General features: G+C 45.5%; 1 protein-coding gene across 1 annotated transcript in view; it reads left to right on the forward strand.

Moving 5' to 3' along the window:
• Window positions 1-2478: 2478 nt before the first annotated feature.
• The window catches only part of usp43b (ubiquitin specific peptidase 43b), a 62318-nt gene continuing 42797 nt past the window's right edge, over window positions 2479-21999 (forward strand). The window contains exons 1-2 of the mRNA XM_068719138.1: window positions 2479-3410; window positions 9043-9189. Coding sequence (XP_068575239.1) covers window positions 2784-3410; window positions 9043-9189 — 774 coding nt within the window. The 5' untranslated portion in view covers window positions 2479-2783. The remainder of the gene's footprint in view (window positions 3411-9042; window positions 9190-21999) is intronic.

Below are 21999 nucleotides of genomic sequence, written 5' to 3' on the forward strand. Positions count from 1 at the left end.
GTCTTTTGTATGAGATGTTCCCTCACATCAAAGACGATAGAATATAGGCCACGAATGTCTTTACGACGGTGCACCTCCCTTTTCATAGTGAGAGAATAATAATTGCGTGTGATATGGAATTAGATGTCGGTGGGAGAAATCATCCTCGCAAGAGAAATATTAAAAGGTACTTGACTTTAAAAAGGAAAAATGCAAAATAGCATCTGAAAATAGCGTCAAATCCAAGCTGATAGCGAGGCCAAAATAAAAAGGAGACAACTGCCAAACCCAGAGGAGGTTACTGCTTAGCCACGAACTCTGAAACACGCACAGTGCTGCTGTGTCTGAGAGATGGATGGCAGCAGCTCAGAGGTGCCCTGGGGTCATTATTGCAGAATTTAAAAAAAAAAGTTGTATATTTCATCAAGTCCTGGGAGTGGAGAGATTGAAATCCTCCAGTTGATGGCTTTGTAGTAGTTTCATAACAACTACCTTCTGTTGTCAATGTGAAAAACACCATAGGCACATTCAAACAGCTTGGGTTTGCTTAAGTCCTTCAAAATGTGGATTTAGGCAGAAGAGGAGGATCAATTTAAAGAGAGTTGACCCAACGCATGTCAGAGGAGTTTAACTATGCAGTTCCTGCTGGATGAGTGGAGCCTTACGTTGTGTTTGGGCTCTTTGTTTCAGTGGGAGATGGTCTTTGTTGCTGGAGGAATCCACATGAGTCCACATGCTACAGAAGTCCCACAGGAGCTGTAGCCATCACACGGCTTAAAGCAGGTATGACTTAATGCTCCGCATCGACACTATTGCTTCAATGTGAAACCTATTTCACGGGAGACGTGCTTGATTATAGTTTGCGTCTGCTGTGTTGGCTCACATGAACAGGTGGCGTGTTTGCTACATGGTGTGGGAGAGAGAAGATTATTCTTTGCCTACTCGTCTTGGAGGCAGATGATGTCGGTAAAAAAAAATTTTTTTTTCGGGAGGCTTTGCATGCTCTGCTGTGTGCACTCATGGCAGTTTCTAGCTCTCAGTTTAAAACATTTCACAAGTATTCTTGACTTTCCTCCTTGAAACGGAGCCTGCTGGTTGCACTCCGTACCATCATCAGCACCACTCTGAAGGGAAGCAGAGTAGGAGGCTCCTCTTCTCGGCTCGGACTCTCTCTTCAGGTCGTATTAGCGGCGAGGAGGAGGGTCAGTCGTAACGCTTATGCTCACCGCCGCGAAAAGAAAAACCTGCACTTCTTCAGCGTTAGTAAGACAGCCCTGTGTGATAAACGTCTCTATGTAGTGAGCAGAGGAGATAAGCCGTGCTGCTCTCCCACACTTCATAGCCCAGGAATGATAGTAGTAATCCAGGACACTGTAACCTGCGATAAATGCCTTCCAAGGCTTCGCTAATGAAGTTCCTCTGGAGGCTGCTGGGTCACACACAATCACACAAGATATGCTGTCTTCTTTCCTTTCATGAAATTCCTAATTGGCAGAAATCAGCATATTAGACCAGTGATTCCTTACCATCATGTACCCCAGGGAGTAGTTACCAGAGGAAGCGGCACGACCGTGAGGTTAAACTAGTGAGAAATGATGCTTGATTTAAAGGCCTGTGAAGGTTTTTCTAGGGAACAGACAGTTTACACGTCAAGTACAGTTTTGAGGTATATGTACTTTACTTTAGTTTCTCAGTGTTTTGCTTTATGCTTCACAGTTTTCAGCATATTGCACTTTTTTAATCCGCTATTTTCATTTGACAGTTATAGCTCCTATATTCAGACTAAGAATCGAAAAAAAAATCTCATAAAATGCAATGAACTGTAAAAGATTAATTAAGTGGCTTTTAGCCATTTTTGCTTGTGACTTAGTGTCAACTGGGGCCCCTTGTCTCATTTCAGATGTCCGTGGTTTCATTTAAATAACGTCTAGAGGAACAAAGAGGAATTAAAAATCCAATGTTTCACAACAAAGATTCGAGGGAATTCTAGAAATGTTTAATTTGAGTTGCAGGACTTCTGTTATTCCTCGTTAATCATCTCGTGACCCCTCAGATTTATCCGGTGACCCTTTGAAAGGGGCCCGACTGAACCACCGACCCGTACATGATGTAGTTAAACCAGCTCCCCTCAACCAGTAACATGTTACATAATGGATGACTCGTTATCAACAATCTAATAATGTCAGATATAATAAAATAGGGGGGGGACACTTCTACTCTTGATACTTTGAAGTACATTCTGCTGATAATACTACATATGCCTGCTTATACACTTAGATGGGATTTAAGAGTATTTTACCACATGGCATTGATACTTTTAGTTAAGTAAATGATTTTGAGAGGGCTACTCTTCCTGGAAAGTAAACCATTTCCGTGTCCACCGCTGACCACATGAACCCACGGTGTACACTGCTCTCTTATCTCCTCCATGTGCATGAAGTGGGAGGGGGCAGGCGCACAATCACAAGCCTTTTCCCAGGCGAAGTTGGGAGCGATGGGAGGGGAGCAGCTCAGTGCTGCAGCTGGACGGCGGAGCGGCTCGTGCGGTGCCGGGCATGACGAGATGCTGCTCGCGGCAGCGGCGGCGGGAGTGATAATGAACGCCTTCAGTAAGTGCTGGGATGGATGAGGGAGGTTCACCGGCAGCGCAGGGCGGAATAACAGTGAGCCGTTGTGCCTCCCGGCTCCGCGATGGTGTCACCTCTGCTATCCGGACAGGGGACGCTGGCAGAGAAGTGACACACCGGCGTCGGAATTTACACAACTGTCAATCTCAGCAGTAGACGCGCGAGGAGAGTAGAGACATGGAGAAACAGAGCAGAGTCAAGGAGGAAATGCCGACATCGAAGGAGGAGAAGCGCAAGGAGAAGAAGCCCAAATCGGGGAAGATCTTCCGAAGGAAGTCGTTGAAGACTGTGGGGAGTTTCATGAACAGAATCATCAAAACTTTGGGCACTTTGACCCACTTTGGAGACGCGGACGCGCGGGACGCGGAGGACGACGACGGGGGGTTTCGGAATGGCGCACCTTGCACCCTCAGCGCCGGCTCGGGAACCGTAAGAGACGACGCACATGTGACTTGGGATCGCGCGGTGAAAAACACCTCGAGCACGTCTTCCTCCCTGCGCACCGGCAGAGACAAACTGCTGCACCAGTTCGCGGAGAGAATCCCAGGTGTCCTGGGGCTGAAGAACCACGGGAACACCTGCTTCATGAACGCCGTGGTCCAGTGTCTGAGCAACACGGACCTGCTCGCAGAGTACCTGGGGCTGGAGTGGTACAAGCTGGACCTGAGTCAGACCACAATGAACGGGGTGGTGAAGAGCGACGAGACGCGGCTCGCCAAGGGAGAAGTCACGGAGCAACTGGCATCGCTCGTCAGGGCTCTGTGGACTCTGGAGTACACCCCACAGCTGTCTGTGGACTTTAAGGTACCCAGTGTGCACCACAGCAACCTCAACACGCAGTCTACAGGTGATGAGAGCACTTAGTAGCACAGAGTAGGTTCAGTGATGAAAAGAGCTGGTGATATTAAGAAGATCAGGGCAGTTTTAGTGCATCTCCCGCATTATACGTCCCTCTGTGCCTTTAAGTGCAGAGTAAGCTCACGGTTGAGTCCAACATGGGATGCACACAGTATGCCATCCACACCACTATGAAGTGCACAGAGTAGCACTAACCAATAAGAGGCGTCCTTTTCTTTAATTGCCAATAGGGGTAATTGCAGGCGTGCAGTGCTTTGCTCTGTGACTTCAGTGTGTTACTGCTAAATGATAACGAGGCTGCTGTCTCTGCAGTCTGAGGGCTCAGGGTCAGCCGGTGTTTTTCTTCCACCACATAAAAATGCGGTACACCCTGCTGCCATCGTTTTATGAACAACCCCAGTAGGTGTGCAATGACTTTAACTCAATCATCACTTCCTAGCTGCGCTCCTGTGCAGCACTAACTAGTGTTTTATTTCCTCTCACAGCGTGGCGAGCGAAGTATTGCAGTGTTTATTTAGAGGTGCGGTGGCTCAGCAAAGATTTACTGTAACACTTCCCACTTAATAATCTTCTTTCCCTGAGGATCGGGGGCTGTACAGTCCTATCAGGAGACCCTCAGGCTCTCCTTCTCTGCCCCCCTGGAGTTCCAGTAAGGGGAGGGGGGGGGAGCTGTTTTATCTGCCTGCAGCTCTTTGCTCTGGATTTCTTTGAGCCATAGTTCAAGGCAAGAAGTAGATAATATGGAGCAGCGAACAAAAAAAAGTCCACAATGGATCTATTCTTGGAAACGTTAATTACCCTGTAATAAACCGGCACAAGTATGGCTACTGGAATGTCCTGACCCAAGCTGTGTTCAGGCACCTCCATGTCATTCCTCTCACTTCAATATGGTGTAAAGAGGAAGCCAACCTGAGACCTGCCAACTAAGTGTTTTTTGCTGCATGTGAAATTCAATCAGAATCAATTTGAATGATTCTTTTTGTTTCTCTTTTGTTCTCCCGTCTGTTGTGGTCTCTGAAAGACTCTCCTGTCAACCAGAATCCTTACCGCCAATAACTCCACATATCCCATGAGACTCAGATGCTTTCAGGACAACAATCAGAGGGAACAACATGGAAACATCTCGCCAAGATAAAAGGATAGATTCAAAGACAAACTCTAAACCTTCCCCCTTGTGTGTGATTAGATGTTTCCTGTGTCAAAGCGCGCGCAAACACACACACACACACACACACACACACACACACACACACACACACATTGCTGTGCCTCTTGGCTGTGGTTTGTGAACGTAGGAGGTCCACAGTTCATACAGCTCAGGCCTTCTGAAATTGCCTGTTGAGTAATACCACAGCTGCCTGGAGGGAGGCATTATAAAATAATCAGATAGATCCAAGTCTTGTGTCTGAGCGGCAAACTTAGCTCCCAGTCGCGGGAACTCCCGACAGCATACATCACTTATAAACAATCCTCTAAAGCAGAATGTTTTTTACGTTTAAAGCTGAAGTTCTTGTTGTTGTAAGTTGATTATCCCTGTTTACAGAGGCCTGCAAACTGCGCTTTTTTTTTTTAATGCTACATGAATGATGCTGTTCTTGTGCACCTCCTCTGTAAAAGCGGAGCCGTCCTCTTTGATCAAAAGTTCTTCAAAATGAAGCAGCAGTGGCCTCCCCGCCGGTCAGCTGGCTGCAGAGTCCCAGTCAGGAGGAAAAACAAAACAACAAAGTGCTGCAGAATGCCTGGCACTGCGCCACATCCCAGCACCACCTGTACTGTAGGACAAGAGAGGTGGAAGGATGGAGGCTGCTTACACAAGTGTTCACTAAAGATTAGGCATCGCTGTGCCGCTGTGTGTCTGGAGCGTCCGGAGGGTTGCGTTTCTTCAAACCTGGTAGCAGATGTGATCTTTTGATCTAGACAGTTCCTGTGCATTTTCTGCGCCCCCCCCCCCCCCCCCCCCCCCCCCCCCCGGCAGGACAGTGTGTTTGTACAGAGAGGCCTGGACAGGGACGAAGCCTGAAACTCACACAGTTACCCAACAGCCATTATTTTAGGCCTGAGAAAAGCAGGGAGTGAGGCCGAGCCGAGCAGGAATGCCATCCTCCCTTCAGCGGATACTGATGGGCCTATTTAGGAAGCTAAATGCGTGTTGTGACGACAGCGGGTCTTGCTCGCAGGTATGTGTCAATATTTGCCGTCTCCATGTTGATTTTGAATGATTATCTGTGTCGCTGGTTGCAGTGAGTCAGACGGCTCACAGGAGATGTGGAGGAGAGCAGCGACTCCTGACCAGTGGCTGCGTGGAAACACTGTGGAGTAGCTCCGTTGATTTGATACAAAAGTAGAAATCCACATGTCGAGTCAGCTGATGGAGAAGATCGACTGGAACAGAGTTAATCGTGCAAAACGTCGCTGTCACTCGTCGACATTCATTAGCGAACACTGAGTAACTACACAACCGGCACTTATTGGGAAAGTTACTTTAGAAATGTAATGGGTTACAGATTACTAGTTACCCTGTAAACAATGTGAGAGGTAATGTAACTTTGTGAATGTTTTAAACTGGGCAATACATTTGAAAAGTGCTAATAGCGTAAACCTAAATCAGGCGGTGTTGCCCTGACAACAGTACTCAACACTGATGGTACTGTGAAGTCTTTATTCAAAGTTATGAATGAATGAATGTTATATTCTACAGATTACCTTTGTAGAAACCTTTTTTTTTTGTAATCACCAACATCGTGATTAGTAATCCATTGAATTATATACGGTTTCCTCAGGATCTGTAATTGACTACAAATACTATTGTTTGTATCTGTAACAGTGGCCGGTCACACAGAGAAGAGCCACTGCTTTGCATTTTCATAGATATGGATAGACAGTTGAAACACTTATAAAGGAAGAGATAAATGGATGAAATATATAACATTAGCTGAATGATGTAGAGGAAAGACGGAGTGTCTTCTTATTTTGTCTTTATCTGTTAGTTGGATGATTACACACATTACAATCTGGCCAGTGGCCATTATGCCAGAGAGAGCAATAAAAAACACGACACTTTCCACAACCTCAATTATATCACTGAGACAATTGCCACCTTCAAAAGGCTGGAGGTAATTACTGTTATTACTTTAGGTTAGTGCGCGTCCTCATGGTTAATAGCAGAGCATTCCTGCAAAGCAACCCTCAATGTTTCCAGGGCACGAATTTAAAAAGGCTCTGCTGTACTATGGTGATTATTCTCCTGTCTGATTTGTTGTAATGTTAAGTAAGACAGAATATAAACTATATATTTGTGTGTGAAAATACATCCACAACATCTGGACAATATATACACTTAAGGTTGTGATTATCTCATTCTTAAAATCAGAGCAGACTTATGTGTCATCCATAAGAGTGAAAAGTGAACATTTTAGTGCAAACATGCAGTTTAAAGAAACGTCCATCTGGCTCTTGATGTAATAACAACATTGCTCAACACACAGCTGTCCAGTTGTGTTGGCTAATCAAGTAGCTCTATGTTTGTTAACCTTTGGTATTTTATGACCGGTTTATTGTGAGGATCCAGTGTTGGATTGCAACACTCATCGCTTTTTTGCTTTGAGATCCACGAGGCAAAGCAAGTTTCACTTTCAAGACGAGATCAGAGGAGAAGATTAGAGAACATTATCTCTCTGCCAAGACTCCACCAGCACTTTTTCTCTGTTTATGAATTTTTATGTTCCCATTTTGTCAGTAACCACATCTCAGAAACTACTTCAAAGACACAGCCCAGGCTCTGCTTCCAAAGAGTTATTATCATAGTCTGCATATAAGAAGTGGACGTAATCATCGTGAGGTCACCCTCTGGTTCGTGGATTACAGTTTTGAAGCCTTAATTTTGGCATTTTGAACGTCGCCATCTTGATTTTTTTGCAACCAGAAGTGACATAAGAGGGTGGAGTCAAGTACAACAGAATGCTGAATAGGACATTTTTAAGCGACCAAATATTCAATTAACTTTAACAAACCCTGGGAAAGGGTTAAAGTTCGAAGATGAAAACACGGACAACGTCATGGTAGTAGTTTGTTGCACTTATTGTATTCGTATTGGTTTGTTTCTGCACTGTACTTATGCTCTGCTTCAGGCTCTTAGACGCTTGTTTAAAAAAGAAGATGCACTTATGACTTCTGGTGACTAGTAGTTCTTTTGATGTTGAATACACTTCTTGTAAGTCGCTTTGGATAAAAGCATCTGCTAAATGACTGTAATGTAATGTAGCAACCTGTCAATCACAAGGTAGCCCCGCCCTAAAGCACACCCTGCTTTATGATCTGTTTTACTCTAAATGGATCATAATTTACTAAATGAATGTCATGCTGTATTGAAGAAGACTTGAAACTAGAGATTGAGACCATAAACTCATGTTTACAATGTTTACTGAGGGAATAAATCAAGAGAGAAGTAGAGTCATTTTAGACTAGACTTCTATACAACCAGACTATCGCCCCCTGGTGGCCATTAGAAAGAATGCAAGTTTCAGACGGACTCCGTCTGGTTATTACTCTCCTCATGCTGAACGTCACGCTTTTAAAAAAACAATTTCAATGAAGAGTAGACTGATCTGCTCTTTCTTGTTTTCAAACGACTGCAGCTTTCCATCTTGCTGTACACGCTTTGCTCCGGGACACTCAAACAGTGTTTGAATTCAGTATCTCTTTGGGAATCAACCAGCAGCTCTTCAGTGACTGGCCCCTGACTTCATCATCAGACATGCTACATCACGTTATGGTGTAATGGCTATAAGAGGCATATCACATATTAGTGGATTATGAAGCGATGATTACAGTCTGCTGCTCCCTCCGCTATAATCTCTCATCGCTGCCTTTGCTTCTGCCAGCTGCGGTTCATGCAGCTAATTCCTGCCTAATTGAGTCGGGTGCCATTCACATCTGAAGGGACATTATACTGTGCTGAGCTAAAGCACTCCTCACTTTTAAGAGGAATGTTATTCACACGTCTTTTCCCATGTCACATATTTTCTGAAATTCTTCAGAAGAAAAAGGGGAAGGCAATGCTTTTTTTTTTTTTTTTGACCGTAAAACTTTCATTTACAAGCATGTTTTGGCATATTTTACAAACCCAAAATGTGAAATGACTCTGCATCCGTCAAAGTGTGAGCCAGGTGGAGACGAAGGAAGCGTAAAGAGCTTCAGTACAAATTTGCAATTCAGGGATTCCTCTGATCCCGACGAACACAGCCAAGCTGTCAAAACCAGTAAACAAGGGGTGCTTGAGATTCACATTTCTTGTTGGAGAATTCTTCAGAAAGGATGTCTTAGCAAGCCTGTTTCATTTGGCTTCTCCAGGTGGCCCCTACAGCCTCAACTCTAACAAGCTGTCACATTATAAAAACCAATTAAATTGCCACTGCTTTAATTTTTCTATTGTATTGTAGACTCTCTGGATAGGAAATATATATTCACAGCTTTCAGAAGGTTTCTCTGTAAAGTAGCACTTTACTTCACTTATAAAGTACCTAATGTCACAATTAGAATCATGTAGCTGACGACTCACTGGCGGCTCTCTCCCCTCCAGACTATAGTGTCAAAGTACGGATCGCAGTTTCGCGGTAACTCCCAACACGACGCCCTGGAGTTCCTCCTGTGGCTGCTGGACCGCGTCCATGAAGACGTCAACCTGGCCTCCCACAACAACAACAACAGGACCAAAGCTCCCGGAAAGGTAAGAATGTAGTAACGTATTGTAATGTAAGAGTTAACATGAGAATACGCCCTTTATAGTAACATTTCATACTGAGCGTTCACACCGCACACATGGCTCATTATGATTAAATACATGAATGAATGCATTATATACCATGAACTCTTGTGGCATGATGCGTAGCGAAGCCATATTTCATGTGATTACACATCATCTGATGAATCATCATTTTATGAATGTTAATTCACGCATTAATCAATGTGGCAGCTGGGTGTGCATTTTACCTGCTGCTGCTGCTGCATGAAGCTTTCTAAATGTTTTCAGATGCCCCCCCCCCCCCCCAAGTGTCCATGTTTTTGGTGTTTATCATCAAGCTAGCAAGTCTAACCTCGCTGATAAGGCTGTCTGGAAGTCCTTTGATAATTCCACCAGACGGCATCATCACAGTTAACTCTCTGGAGCGTTGCCCCCCGGTGTCAAAGTTAGTTCTGCAGAGCAGCTTTCGAGCCACCGAAACCAGCGTGGCGATCCTCAGGCGTGCATCCTTGCCCTGTGTCTAATGCGCTGCCTGCCTGCGGACCAGCGTGGTGATTTTGGTGTTTGATTTCCTCCCAGCACCTCGAGGTAGGCCTGCAGGCGCCGTGCATCCTGGTACTCCTTGAATGGAATTTTGAGCCGCTCTGCTGTGAGCCATTACAGCACAGTTTCCCATGTATTATTAAATACATGTTTTTACTTTTGAATTACACATCCCTCTTCTTTTTTTTGTTGTAGTTTTAGCGGGGTGATAACCAGTGGCATAATTTATGAGGAGCGCCACACTTGCTGTTGGTGAGTCATTGCAAATACATCGACTCAAACTCGGTGCCCTTTGTTTCCGGAGGCACTAACTGCAATAAGTTATTCTGTTGTTTCATCATTATGGGATCGGGAGATATAGAGATCAGGAAGTCTTACACTCCCAAGGCTATATATTGTATAATTTAAGATAGAACACCACTTGTTCTGTGCAATTGTTACGACCGACATGTAACCTTTTCTTGCGCTACTTGTATCAATTAAAAGAAGAAAATTATGTATTTTCCTTGAGAGGAACAGGAATGCACTGTCAGCACACTACATCATCATAAAGCCAGGGTCACACTGAAAGTTATGGCTAGTACAGAAGGAGTCCAGCTCCTTTTCTCTGGCTGAAGTGCAGCATTTGCTCCTCTTTTGCACTGCAGTTGATACTCAATCCTTCCCTTTGTATGTGAATGAGGCAGTGAGACAAATGAAGTGATGGTGAGAGACACAACTGTGTGTTTGAGATCCTCTGTCCGTACCGCTGAAGATCTTGCTGGACAACTCCTCCACGTTTCTTACGTTTCTGTAGTTTACGCACAATACTCTGATATCATCACATGAACTGAGCTTCCATGTGTTCGTGAACTGGGTTGTCTTTTAGTTCAGTGAACAACGGGGTGAGGTTTGGTGCTACGGGGGAGTCTGGACGCTGTATTGAGTCCACATGGGTCTGCAGAGGACGTGGCAGGAGGTTAGACTGCAGAGCTGCTGATAAAGTCGGCCATATTGCCGCACCTTGTTAACACCCGGGACATAAACCTTTGCTAAAAAAAAAAGCCAACTTCATCCTGGATCCCTCTATATGATGACGTCAGCATCATGATTGATTTGATTGAACGAGTGGATGGGTTTGCTTGCGTCTTCTTTAGAGACCATTCATTTGAACCTGTCAGAAGTAACAATCCTGTCCCTGATTGGATGAAAGCGGACATGTTCAACATGTCTGACGTCCAGCGGCCGGTCACTGATAACTAACTGGAGTAAACATAAAGTGGAGATGATATCAGCTGGTGCCAGTGAAGCTAAAGTTGGGCAGCTCCTATTCTAAAATGCAGTACATTTGTTTTATGGCAAGCACCAGCGGAGGCAGGCTGGGGTGAACTTGCCCGGTAGTTTGGTCTGAACTAAACGGGGACTGTGAGTCCTGTATCCTTGGCGACTTGATTGTCTACTCTGCAAGCAGTAGCGTCTTGGTGGCAACATTCGTTGGCCAGTCCAAATGGCACTTTTGGCCCGCTGCCTAGAGTTGACAATTCTTGTCCAAAATCTGCTGTGCACCGGAACAATCAAATGAAATACTCAAGGCCTGTCCACTATATCAATGCAATTGTCAAAATGAACAACTTTCTTTGCTCTTTAGAGACGTGTATTGGTAAAAGCAAAAGAGGCAATGTCAGAAACAAGCAAATCAATATCAGTTGTGACACCCGCAGGGTTTGTGGGGTTAGGTTGCAAATGGAAAAAAAAGCCAAAGGGTGAAGAAGTCCACCCGGACCACTCTCTTTCTTTAGCCCCGCTAGCAGCATGGCTCTGTCGGTGTGCTGATATGACGCCTGTCGGTCCGCCACTTTGGTCCAGCACCTCCACGAATGACACCATGCATCTGGACTCTTTGTCTGCAGAAAAGTGGGAAGAATTGTGAGTTTGACCATTGGCTGCAGCAATGCAGCAATGCAGAACTATGGAGCAAACCTCTCTGTGAATGATCAGTCTCTGTTGGTCATAAGCTTCGGGCAGTAACCAAAATAATGAGATTGCGGATGCGAGCAGAGTATGCAAAGTATCTATGTGGAAGTCTTTAACAGTCACAAATGCTTTGAAGCAACAGATTGTGTCTTTCTTAATCAGTCCGAATATAAGCTGTAGCTCTCGAGTTGCTGGAGGTTTCAGCTTTGTATGAAAAATTCAGCAGCAGTGTGAGCCTCTAATGTAAAGTTTATGATTAGTCCATTCCCCCGTTCATCTTTGTGCCATTTTGTTGGACTATGAAAATCTCTGACGTCTTTAATTAGGGATGATTTCAGAAGAATACGACGCTGTAATGGAATATTCTGCATATGAATAAATATCCCTTGCAGTGTGTGAGAGAGAGAGAGCACTATGGCCTCTGTCCAGAGCAGACAATCTCTCATGTGACAATTGTCTCTTATGTTTGTCCAGGCCCTCCGCCATCAGCCAGTGTGGCCAAGGTTGTCATGGATTTCTGGTTTTATCAGCGAGGAAACATGCGGCCAGATCAGTATCAGAAATGGGAGGGAAGTAATTCCACTCATTCTGTCTCCCCGTGAATTACATGCTCCGTGCCTTATTATCCCTTTGGTAAACTCTCACACACTGCGCCTCGGCAAGAATGTACAGTAAAGTCGTGGTATGCAGTGTGCACTGCTCCACCTACAAAGGAGCTTTGTGAGGGGCAGCGAGGGGCCTCACTGAGGGCGGGGGACGGGTAACTACAAGACAAGTGTCTGAATCGCACTTAAACTTTAAAGAAACCTTTCGGGATCATTTTTTTTGCAACTGTGACGGTTTGTTTGTTTGTTGCTTCACCTTCCGTGTTAATCCGCTCTGCTGCTGGAGCGCTGGTGGTGCTGGCAGAGTCATCCAGGGTCACAGCCGGGCTTCAGGGAGGCGTCAGGCCCATTTACCAGTCCACGCACGTTCCCACTCACAGCCAAGGAGGCGGCGAGCTCCATCCTCTTCTGCTGCCAAACCAGGAGCCGGAGGGCCTGTACTAATTGTTTGTATGCATGTGCTGGTAGTTACCATTCGGCACAGAAGAGCCAGAGCCCAGAGAGAAGAAAGTTAGGAAGAGGGGAAACTCCCTTCACTTCCCCTCTCCATCGACGGTCCTCTTGGGCTGGCTATGGAGTCGCAACCACTGAGTGTCAAGAGTAGTTGGCGCTGAAGTATTTCGTATTTTTAATGGAGGGTGACTGATCACAATCCTGCTCACACACAAGCAGACACACACACACACACACACACACACACACACACACACACACACACACACACACACACACACACACACACACACACTACTACACAGTCTTTTACCGTCGACTCCCCATGGCTTTGACTTATGTGGTGCACATTCTCTCTTGGTTTGTTGATTGTTTATCGCTTAGGAAACAGTGTGAAGCTCGCGCTGTCTCTGCTATATGAATGTGTTCCTTTGTAAGTTGCAGGAAGAAAGAGACACTTGTTGTGCAGCCCTGGTACAGAGAAGGAGAGGTGAGACTAAGTTCTAAGAGGGGAGGAAAGTAAGCAGTAGTGACAGCCAGAGAGACGGGGAGACAGAGAGAGAAATGACTTCTTTGATTCTACATGACAAACATTCCTGTAGAAACACTAGAGCGGAGGTATCAAATTCACATCCAGCGAGGTCCAGTTAGAGAGAACTTCCTCACGCAAAGCTCCGGAACGTCACTTTAATGTCTAACTAGCGCTAGGATTTAGTCCCATATATATATATATATATATATATATATATATATATAAGTAGACTAACGGTTGTATTAACGTCTGTATGTCAACAACTGAATGTCAGATCAAATGAAGAAAGTTCAGCTGAACAATATTTATTGTCAGTTTTCAAATTGAACTGTATGAATTATAAATAATAAATGCTCTAATAATAAATAAATGTTCTTCTCTCATTTCAAGTAAAATAAGGGATGCATTTAAAAATGCAATACTTGTTGTTCGTCAGGCTCTCCATGGAGAGATTACCAACAGACTGAACTGCACTAAACTCATCATAATCAGGAAAAATGCATGACAGAAGAATAGAGTGTCATTCACTGTATGTTGACACTGGGGATGTAAATTGCAAGGGATTCCCATTATTATTTAAAGTGTTAACAATTGAAAAACTTGGATTTGAAATGAAGGTAAATTAGTTATATCAGCAATACATTTGATGAACATAACTTAGATTATAACAACAAGATAATGGCTCTGAGCACAACTTTCAGTGTGTTGTTGGAGGACATAAATTAGATGAAGCTGAACATGCCGGGCAGGTCCAGCACTTAGTGTAATAGTCTAAGACCAATGTTCGTTTTATCGGCAACGAGGGCTGTAGCTCTAAACAGCTGTTAACCAGGACACATAAAATAGGTTACCCCACTCTTTGACTTAGCTTAAAACAAATAAAAGGAATACACCTCAGCCAGACGATCCTCGTGAGTGCTGTTTGTCGGCTGTGTCTAACGGCCCGGTTGCTGGAAGCACCTGCTCAGATTGGCCAGATGTCTCTGAGACGCACAAATATTCTCTTGCTGATAATACCAGCCCGGGGAGTCCCCAAATACTTTCCACCTTTTTTAATTGGCTTTGCACCCAAAGACGACTGGAAGGCCACTTAGAAAGCACACGACTTTGGTTTTACATGCGCTCCATTGTCTGAGTTGCAGCTTCTTGTCTGCAGTGATTGAGCAGCTGTTTGCTTGTTCTGTTGAAGCTGCTAGTTTTTGCATTAGCATAAACCTCAGACAGCTGTCAGATAACAACTTGGTGGGATCTTCACTGAAGTACTTCATTAAGGGAGTCCCAACGCGTACCGACTGGTAAGTTGTCTTGCTCTCAGCTCTGCCACCTTCTTGATAGGGGTAGATAAGCCCGGTCCTCGCCCTGCTACGCATTAACAGCACAGCAATCACAACGGGACTCCTCCTCGTTTATCTGCTGTGCCCTTCCTCTGCCCGGAGATTTGATTTGTACCATGTGGGTGGTTGTGTCCTGAAATTAGACACACATCCAGACAGTGACCCAGACGCTGTACCAAGGTTTCCAACGTAGTTTCTCCTACCTTATTCTGGCAGCACATGCCCATAAATGCGCCTCTAAACCCTGTGTGTGTGTGTGTGTGTGTGTGTGTGTGTGTGTGTGTGTATGTGTGTGTGTGTGTGTGTGTGTGTGTGTGTGTGTGTGTGTGTGTGTGTGTGTGTGTGTGTGTGTGTGTGTGGTCAGTGCTGCACCCCTCTCTTGTCAGGGCTCGATGCGAATGGTTCTGTTGTGATTCTTGTGTGTGTGTGTGTGTGTGTGTGTGTGTGTGTGTGTGTGTGTGTGTGTGTTTCCTCTCCGCTCTGCCTTTGATTCTGTCTGGCCTGTCAAGCTGAAATGGCTTCCTGTGGTTCAGAGCCACCCAGCTGGAAAAGCAGCTCGGAGGGAAGGGTCCGAGTACGACCACTCTGCGTTTGAGGTCCTCTCTCACCTCCGACCCAGATCACTGTCGATCGGCTAAGCACCCGACAGATGCTAAGATGGGAGTTGTCTGTGTGCAAAATGGACTTCATGTGTTCATCTCGGTGAAGTCAGTATCTCTCTGTCAGACACTGGATTCGAGGCCCGGCTTGCTTCCTGAAACAGGGAGCTGGTTTTATTGGCTTGGGGTCGCTCACTGTGGCACAGACACAATAAAGCTGCAACCCTCTATCTGTTCTCTAAGCCAGTGGTGAGGCATCGTGTTGTCTGGAGCTGTAAAAGGACCTTTCTATAAGCCGCACTGGGGCTCTGCAGGGATCCCAGAAAACATTGTCTCATTAAGTTGTGGAGAGCTTTGGAATTAAACGAAACAAAATTACCATCTGCTTTTGTGGAATGTTGACTTCTCAGAGAAGCTACATGGGTGTAATTACTTAATGAGTTAAAAATTCGGCAGTTAAAAAGTTTAAATCAGCTCCGCACAAAGCTTTCTAAGAGTCGTTGTGTGAACTCCCATAGATCTGTCTTCAAACGTGCTCTGCCTGAGGAGGAGAATGAAGCTCTTCATCTTGTTTTGCAGAGGAAAAAAGAAGTTCAATCAGCGGACTGATTTGTTGTTTAATATAAAGAAATCCCCTCACACACAAATTATACCCAACCCTGCTGGGCCTGATTGGCAGACAGCAACGACCCCGGCAATGTGAGTGATTCAGATTTGCTGAGTGGGGGCTTTCCAGAGAGCGTGTCGATTGAATTGCCTGAAACCGGGCTGACTGGAATGATTTAAACTGTTGTTGATAGAGATGATTTAAGCGGGGAGGCGGGCCTTTCACGCCAAGTCAAGTTTTAATGTGTCATCTCGACCCGAGAAGATGATGATTTTTTTTAAACAGCAATAATTATCAATCTGGCCTCATCAACAAATGCCAGTTTAGAGAAAGAGCTTTGATCCGATACCAATAGCAAAGTTTCTATTCCTGCAATATCATGCCTTTGATGTATCTCCCTCTATCGCTGTATGTGAGCCTATTTATTGTTGATTGTAAGGGTCATTAAGACTCCATGGCAGGTACCAGAGGCTCCTGTGTGTCTCTGCTGATTGATGTGTGTGTGTGTGTGTGTGTGTGTGTGTGTGTGTGCGCGGTGTTTTCATCCTTGTCTGCGTCGCCACGGTCCTCAGCGGCAGCCGCAGAAGCAGGAGGGCGATAATAAACCTCATCAGCTCAGGAGGCCGACCCGCCTTCATTAGAATTAATTTCCCCCTCAGCTTCTCCTGCTGCTCTCTTGAAGGTGGGATAAATCTTCTTCAGAGACGTCTCCCAAAGCCGTATTCACCAGTAAAATGTGCCGGCGCTACATTAGTTTTCACTGACTTTTCTTCCAAGTTTGTTCTTTTTTAAGCCGTTTGAACAGTGTGTGTGTGTGTGTGTGTGTGTGTGTGTGTGTGTGTGGGTGTGGGTGTGTGTTTTAATGCAGGAATGCGGCCGAGAGGCAGATAAACATGGCGTCAGTGAGCAGTGATTGGCTCCACTGGATCTGTTAAAATGTTAGTATCCGTCATTGTAGGGCTCAAAGATATAGCTAATAAGAAGCTAGATTTATGAACAACATTGTGCTCTAGTGAGTAATTTAATTCTAAACACATTGGTTGTTTAAGGATAAGGATGTTTATTGTCATTATAAAAAGATACAACGAAATTGAGTCGGCGACTCATCAGTCAGTGCAGCAGCAACAAGGTAAAAAATGCATAAAAACATTAAGACAAGACATTTCTGATTAAATACAAGACATTAAATCAGTATGTACAAGATAAAACACAGGCATCAATGGCTTTAAGGTGAACAGGGTGCTTTGATAAAGTGTCGTGTTATTGCCTGTTATTGTTTCTTGAGCTGGGTGGGGTGGGGGTGGGGGGTGGGGGGTGGGGGGGGTGATGGAGGAAACCGCTCTGGGGAAAAAGCTGTTCCTCAGCCTGTTAGTCCAGGTTTTGATACTCCTGTATCTTCTTCCTGATGGCAGTGGAACAAACAGAGAGTGACCCGGGTGTGTGATGTCATTGCAGATGTTGCTGGCCTTCTTCTGGAGGCGAACCAGCATACACAGTGTCCAGGTGGGGGGAGGGTAACTCCCACAATCCTCTGTGCTGTTCTAACCAGGTCCCTCCACTTCTCTGCTGTGCAGCTGGCACAGCACACAGTAAAGCACTGACAGAGGATGGTTTCAATCACGCTTCTGTAGAAGTTTACCAGAGGATCAGGGGCCAGCTTGTTTTAGCTTCCTCAGGAAGAAGAGCCTCTGCTGGGCTGGTGGTTGTCAATGTCAGGTTCCCTATCCTGACATGTGAATGGTGATGACGCGGCAAAAAAACAAACGAGGAAGGAAAATCTTGATATTGAATCAGTCAAATCCGATTGAAAAAGTTGTGATTTTGGTACAGCCCTATGTTATTGATATGTAACACGCTGTTGCTCACATCCAAAAGGAAAAAGGTTTCACTATGTCTTTGTTTTATCTTGGCTCCATTTGTTGTCCTGAACCCTCGTCACCGGGAACCTTTTCACCTCGATACAGATTCTGAATCTTCCCAAGCCGAGGGTATTGGCCGAGGACGGTCACTCAAACTCTCATTAGTACCTGTGAGCGGGTTAGAGTCTCCATTCCATTTTCATGAATTTCATTACATCTGTCATGAACATCATCTTTGACTCAAAGGACGAACTGATTCGATTTTGGTTCCTCTGTGACCAGGATAAAATGACGACACTTTGGACAAACACGGAGGAGAACTGCGACTTGAGAAAAGACAATTTGGTATTAATACAGTAGAAAAATGAAGAGGAGAAAACGTATGACTCAGATTATTTGGGTGGTTTAGCAAAGGACTTTAGGTCATCTCAACGTCACATTCAGTCATCGCTCGGCCCTTTCTAAAGCAGTGACTCATTCACATCACACCCCAAACAAAAACATATTTGCGACTTTCATACACTTTCTTTGTGAGCTTGCTTGTTAAAGCACACTGTCACTCAGACAGTGTGTTGACAGTGCATCAAGACATTTTAAGCCACAGGAACAGAGCCTCCCTCCTCCCCATCTCTGCTTCCTCTTGTGTTTGTTCCTGTCACCGCGTCTGTCTGATCCATCACAGTCTCCCCACTCTGTCTCTTTCTCGTGTTGAAATTAATTTTGAGGCCTGCAGACGAGCGGCACACAGCCTGCCTCCACAATGTCTTTCTGTCCTCCAGAGAGCAGGACTCAAGGTTGTGACTGGCCCGACATGATAAACAGGACGCAGCAGCCACCACCAGTATACCAGTATAGAACCGTCAATCTCATTTTTACAGGCACCAATACATTTGTTGTTCAGCCTTGTCTTTTTAGAGAAGCAGCATGACAATTCTGAAAGCACAAAAAGAAATGATTGGAAGATTAGTAAGGACTGTCCCTGTACACAAAGCAGATTGTCCTCAGTAGTGTTGGGGGTTTGACTCCTCTTTACCACAAGCGTCTTTAAGCGAGACACCGAACCCCAAATTGTAAATTACCAATTCATTCCATTCCACTGTCAAGACACGTCACTAAGAACCTAAAATGTCCACTTCATGGTAACTTGTGGAAGAGCCAGAGGATCGCCAGAGTCAGTAGGATTCGTCTTCTGGGGACCATGAATGTCTGTAAAAAATGTCCTAGCATCCGCCCAACAGTCATTGAGATATTTCAGTCAGGTTTAAAGTGGAGGAAAGACAGTCTGACATTGCCGTCCATGGAGTCGGCTGAAAACTGCTCATGTAGCGATTCAGTGAGGCGGCTTTAGAAACTGAAACATTTCAAGGACGGTCTAACAAGTGAACCCAACGCGACCCCATCTGCCCAGCAACTCGCCGTTGCTCCGTTAACAAACTTGACTCTGTGACTCTCTATCGATGACTTTGGGAGGAATGAATCTCGTTGTTGGGCCGTACCTTGGCACGGGGAGGTCAGAGGACAGGCTCCACGGAGCCTGAAGGAAGTGTGGTTCCATCGGAGCGGACGCCTGCTCACGGAGAATCAGCCAGATGGTTACGGCTGGTGATGTAATGCCAAAGTAATTCTTCTACCGTGGTGGAAATATATAAAGCAAAATGAAAGATCTGACGGCATCATAGAGATGAACGCTGCATACTTTAGAGCTTCTGTACTCGCAGCAGTCATTCAGTTACAACCCCGAGTTCAGTTTGAGTCCATGCGCCAATGTCTGGGGCACTTTGCATGTCCAAACAAAATGGCACCCCCACCCGGAGTGATCGCCCGCGGGGAATAATGGGCCAGAGGGTCGGAGAGAGAAAGCTTCCACCGTCCGTATCACCGGGGCTATTTATAGAGAGCTATTTATCCGCACACAACAGGAGGCGCTGGTGAAGGAGACTGTCCATTATTTATCAACGCTCCGTATGTCAGCTGTGTGGACTACTTTGACTTTCAGTTACTCAATAACACTCTCTTTTCTCTCACTCTACCCCCCCCCCCCATCTGTCCATATCGATACGCACACACAACACACACACACACACACACTCACACACAGAGTCTGCACACCTGGCCCACATCTCCTAGTCTCTCTGTTACGACCACCACGGGGGATTCAGGTGCTGTTGGGCCGTGTTCTCAATCACTCCGGTATAGTGCTTTCTTCAGCAGCTGCACATCCCTATGTGTTTCCACAGCTTGTTTAAATTATTCACATCAGGGCCATTACTTGCCCCCCCCCCTCCCCTTTTACGATCTATCTCCCCCACCACCCTGAAAACCCATCAGGACGAGACAGGTGGTCTGTGAGGATGGGAGGGGGGGGCGCCTTTCCTGGATTTCCACCACAGTGGAGTGAGAGTGTCCTGAGTTCCTTTACAGCGGGTCTCCTCACCGAGATAAAACTGCTCGCAGACACATTTTTTTTTTTTGGGGTGAATAATTGAAAGCCTCCCCGATGGGACGGAGCGCGCCGTTAATCTGTGTGGTTTTGGGGGCTTTGATGCTCAAAGTGCAGATGACCACCGGGAGTCAACAGCACTGGATTTAACAGAGGCGTGGCTGTGAACTGCTCACCTGGGTTTGACATGGACAATGAGTAGATGCGGTGCCGTTTCCATGGCTGCCAAATACAAACATCTTAAAACAATGATCCCACTGTGGGTACTTGTGTGCCTATTCCCTTTCATATTATCTGGGGGAAAATGAATCCATATACCTGTATTTTGAAGAGGAAGCCATCTTTGTCAATAAGAAAAGCATCAATTCCGTAAATTGTCAGTATTTCACAATGGCATTGTGATTAAACTACAGTCATGTCTGGTTCCCAGCAGCGAGCTGCACAACAATGTGCTCATCACGTCTAGCTGTAAGAGATGCCAGGCCTCCCGCTGACACCAGGCTCCAGCCCACCACTCAGTCGCATGCTGTATCTCTGTCATCCCACAAATCAACTACAGCACATGGAGGTGCCGGGGTCAGGGATTTGACTTTTCACTTTCTCCTTGCTCCTCCTGGCATTGAGGCTTATGGATTAAGCGGAGGTAGTTCATATTTCGGGGTTTGTATTTCTCCGTGTTACCGTTGACGTGGTTCGTCCGTCCAGTAATGCAGATCTGTTTTCTCTGCTCGGCCATTAAACTTCAGCCCTGAGCAACAACTTTAAATATTCTCTAAACTTCATGACAGCAAACGAGACATTGGAGACAGGTTTGTAGTGCGTGTCTCTGCCTGTAGAGTCAAACACATGGCCTCGTTCAGGAGGCTGCAGTCATTCATTAGCGGTTGTTATCTCAACGTCAACACATCTGTCACGTCTGTCTGATGGAACCATGACACACAGAGCTCTCCGGTGTCCGGCCAGTTTGAGAGAAGGGGGCGGACTTGACCTCTCATTTAGGAAATATTGCTTGTTTATGTTGTTGTTTTCCGCGTGACGGAGTAACACAAGCAGCAGGGAAGGAGGGCCCACTTGGCTCTAGCGAGTGCAAGTACGGTGACGGAGATTAATGACGGCAAAGTGTTTGATTAGATGCTGTATAATTTACAACGTTGTGGAATGCTGTTGTTAAACCCACTCGCCGTGCTCCCACAGTTAAAGCCCGACCCATTTATTTTCCTCTGTGTCTGCTCTTATGTTTTTTTTTTTAGTTTGGTTTGTCATTTTGCCGTCTACGACCGCACAATTCCCACATTACTGATGCTGCTCACAACAACGCCTCACGCTCATCTTTCTTTAAAACGGTTATCTTTGTTCATTTAAATAAAACACATTTATTGGCACTTTAACTCGGCTCGTCTTCCCTCGTCGTCACAATACTTTGAGCAAGTTTGTGACAAAGTTGGAAAGAAGAAAAGAAGCTGGCCACATGCTAAGTTTAAGTGCCAATAAAGATTCTTTATTTTGACGTTAACCTTTTAATTTTACAGGAGGTGGTGAGGTCACTGCTGTAAAGTCTTTGTGTCTACGCATTGTGTAATGGATGTCTGTGTGCGTGTAATGTGCTTCACTTTCTCACTGCGCTTAAATGTCCACTTCCTCCACAGCTACTGTCAACACACGGCCGACACCTCGCAGTCTCTTGACATGTCAGAGGTTCCACTGAGGCGATAAGGCCTCAATGTTGCTTTGTTATCTCCACATAATAATAGCAATGGAATCTATTCCCAAGTATGTGGAGGAGGAAAAAAAAAAGGTGGGGGGGGAGTGAAGTGCAGAGCCTGATGATGGGCATTAGAGCTTGGCACTCCTAACCTCTGAAGGAATTTTT

This window comes from Cebidichthys violaceus, unplaced genomic scaffold (assembly GCF_023349555.1).
Source record: "Cebidichthys violaceus isolate CVI_PGR_0920_01 unplaced genomic scaffold, fCebVio1.0.p SCAF_23, whole genome shotgun sequence".
NCBI lineage: Eukaryota > Metazoa > Chordata > Actinopteri > Perciformes > Stichaeidae > Cebidichthys > Cebidichthys violaceus.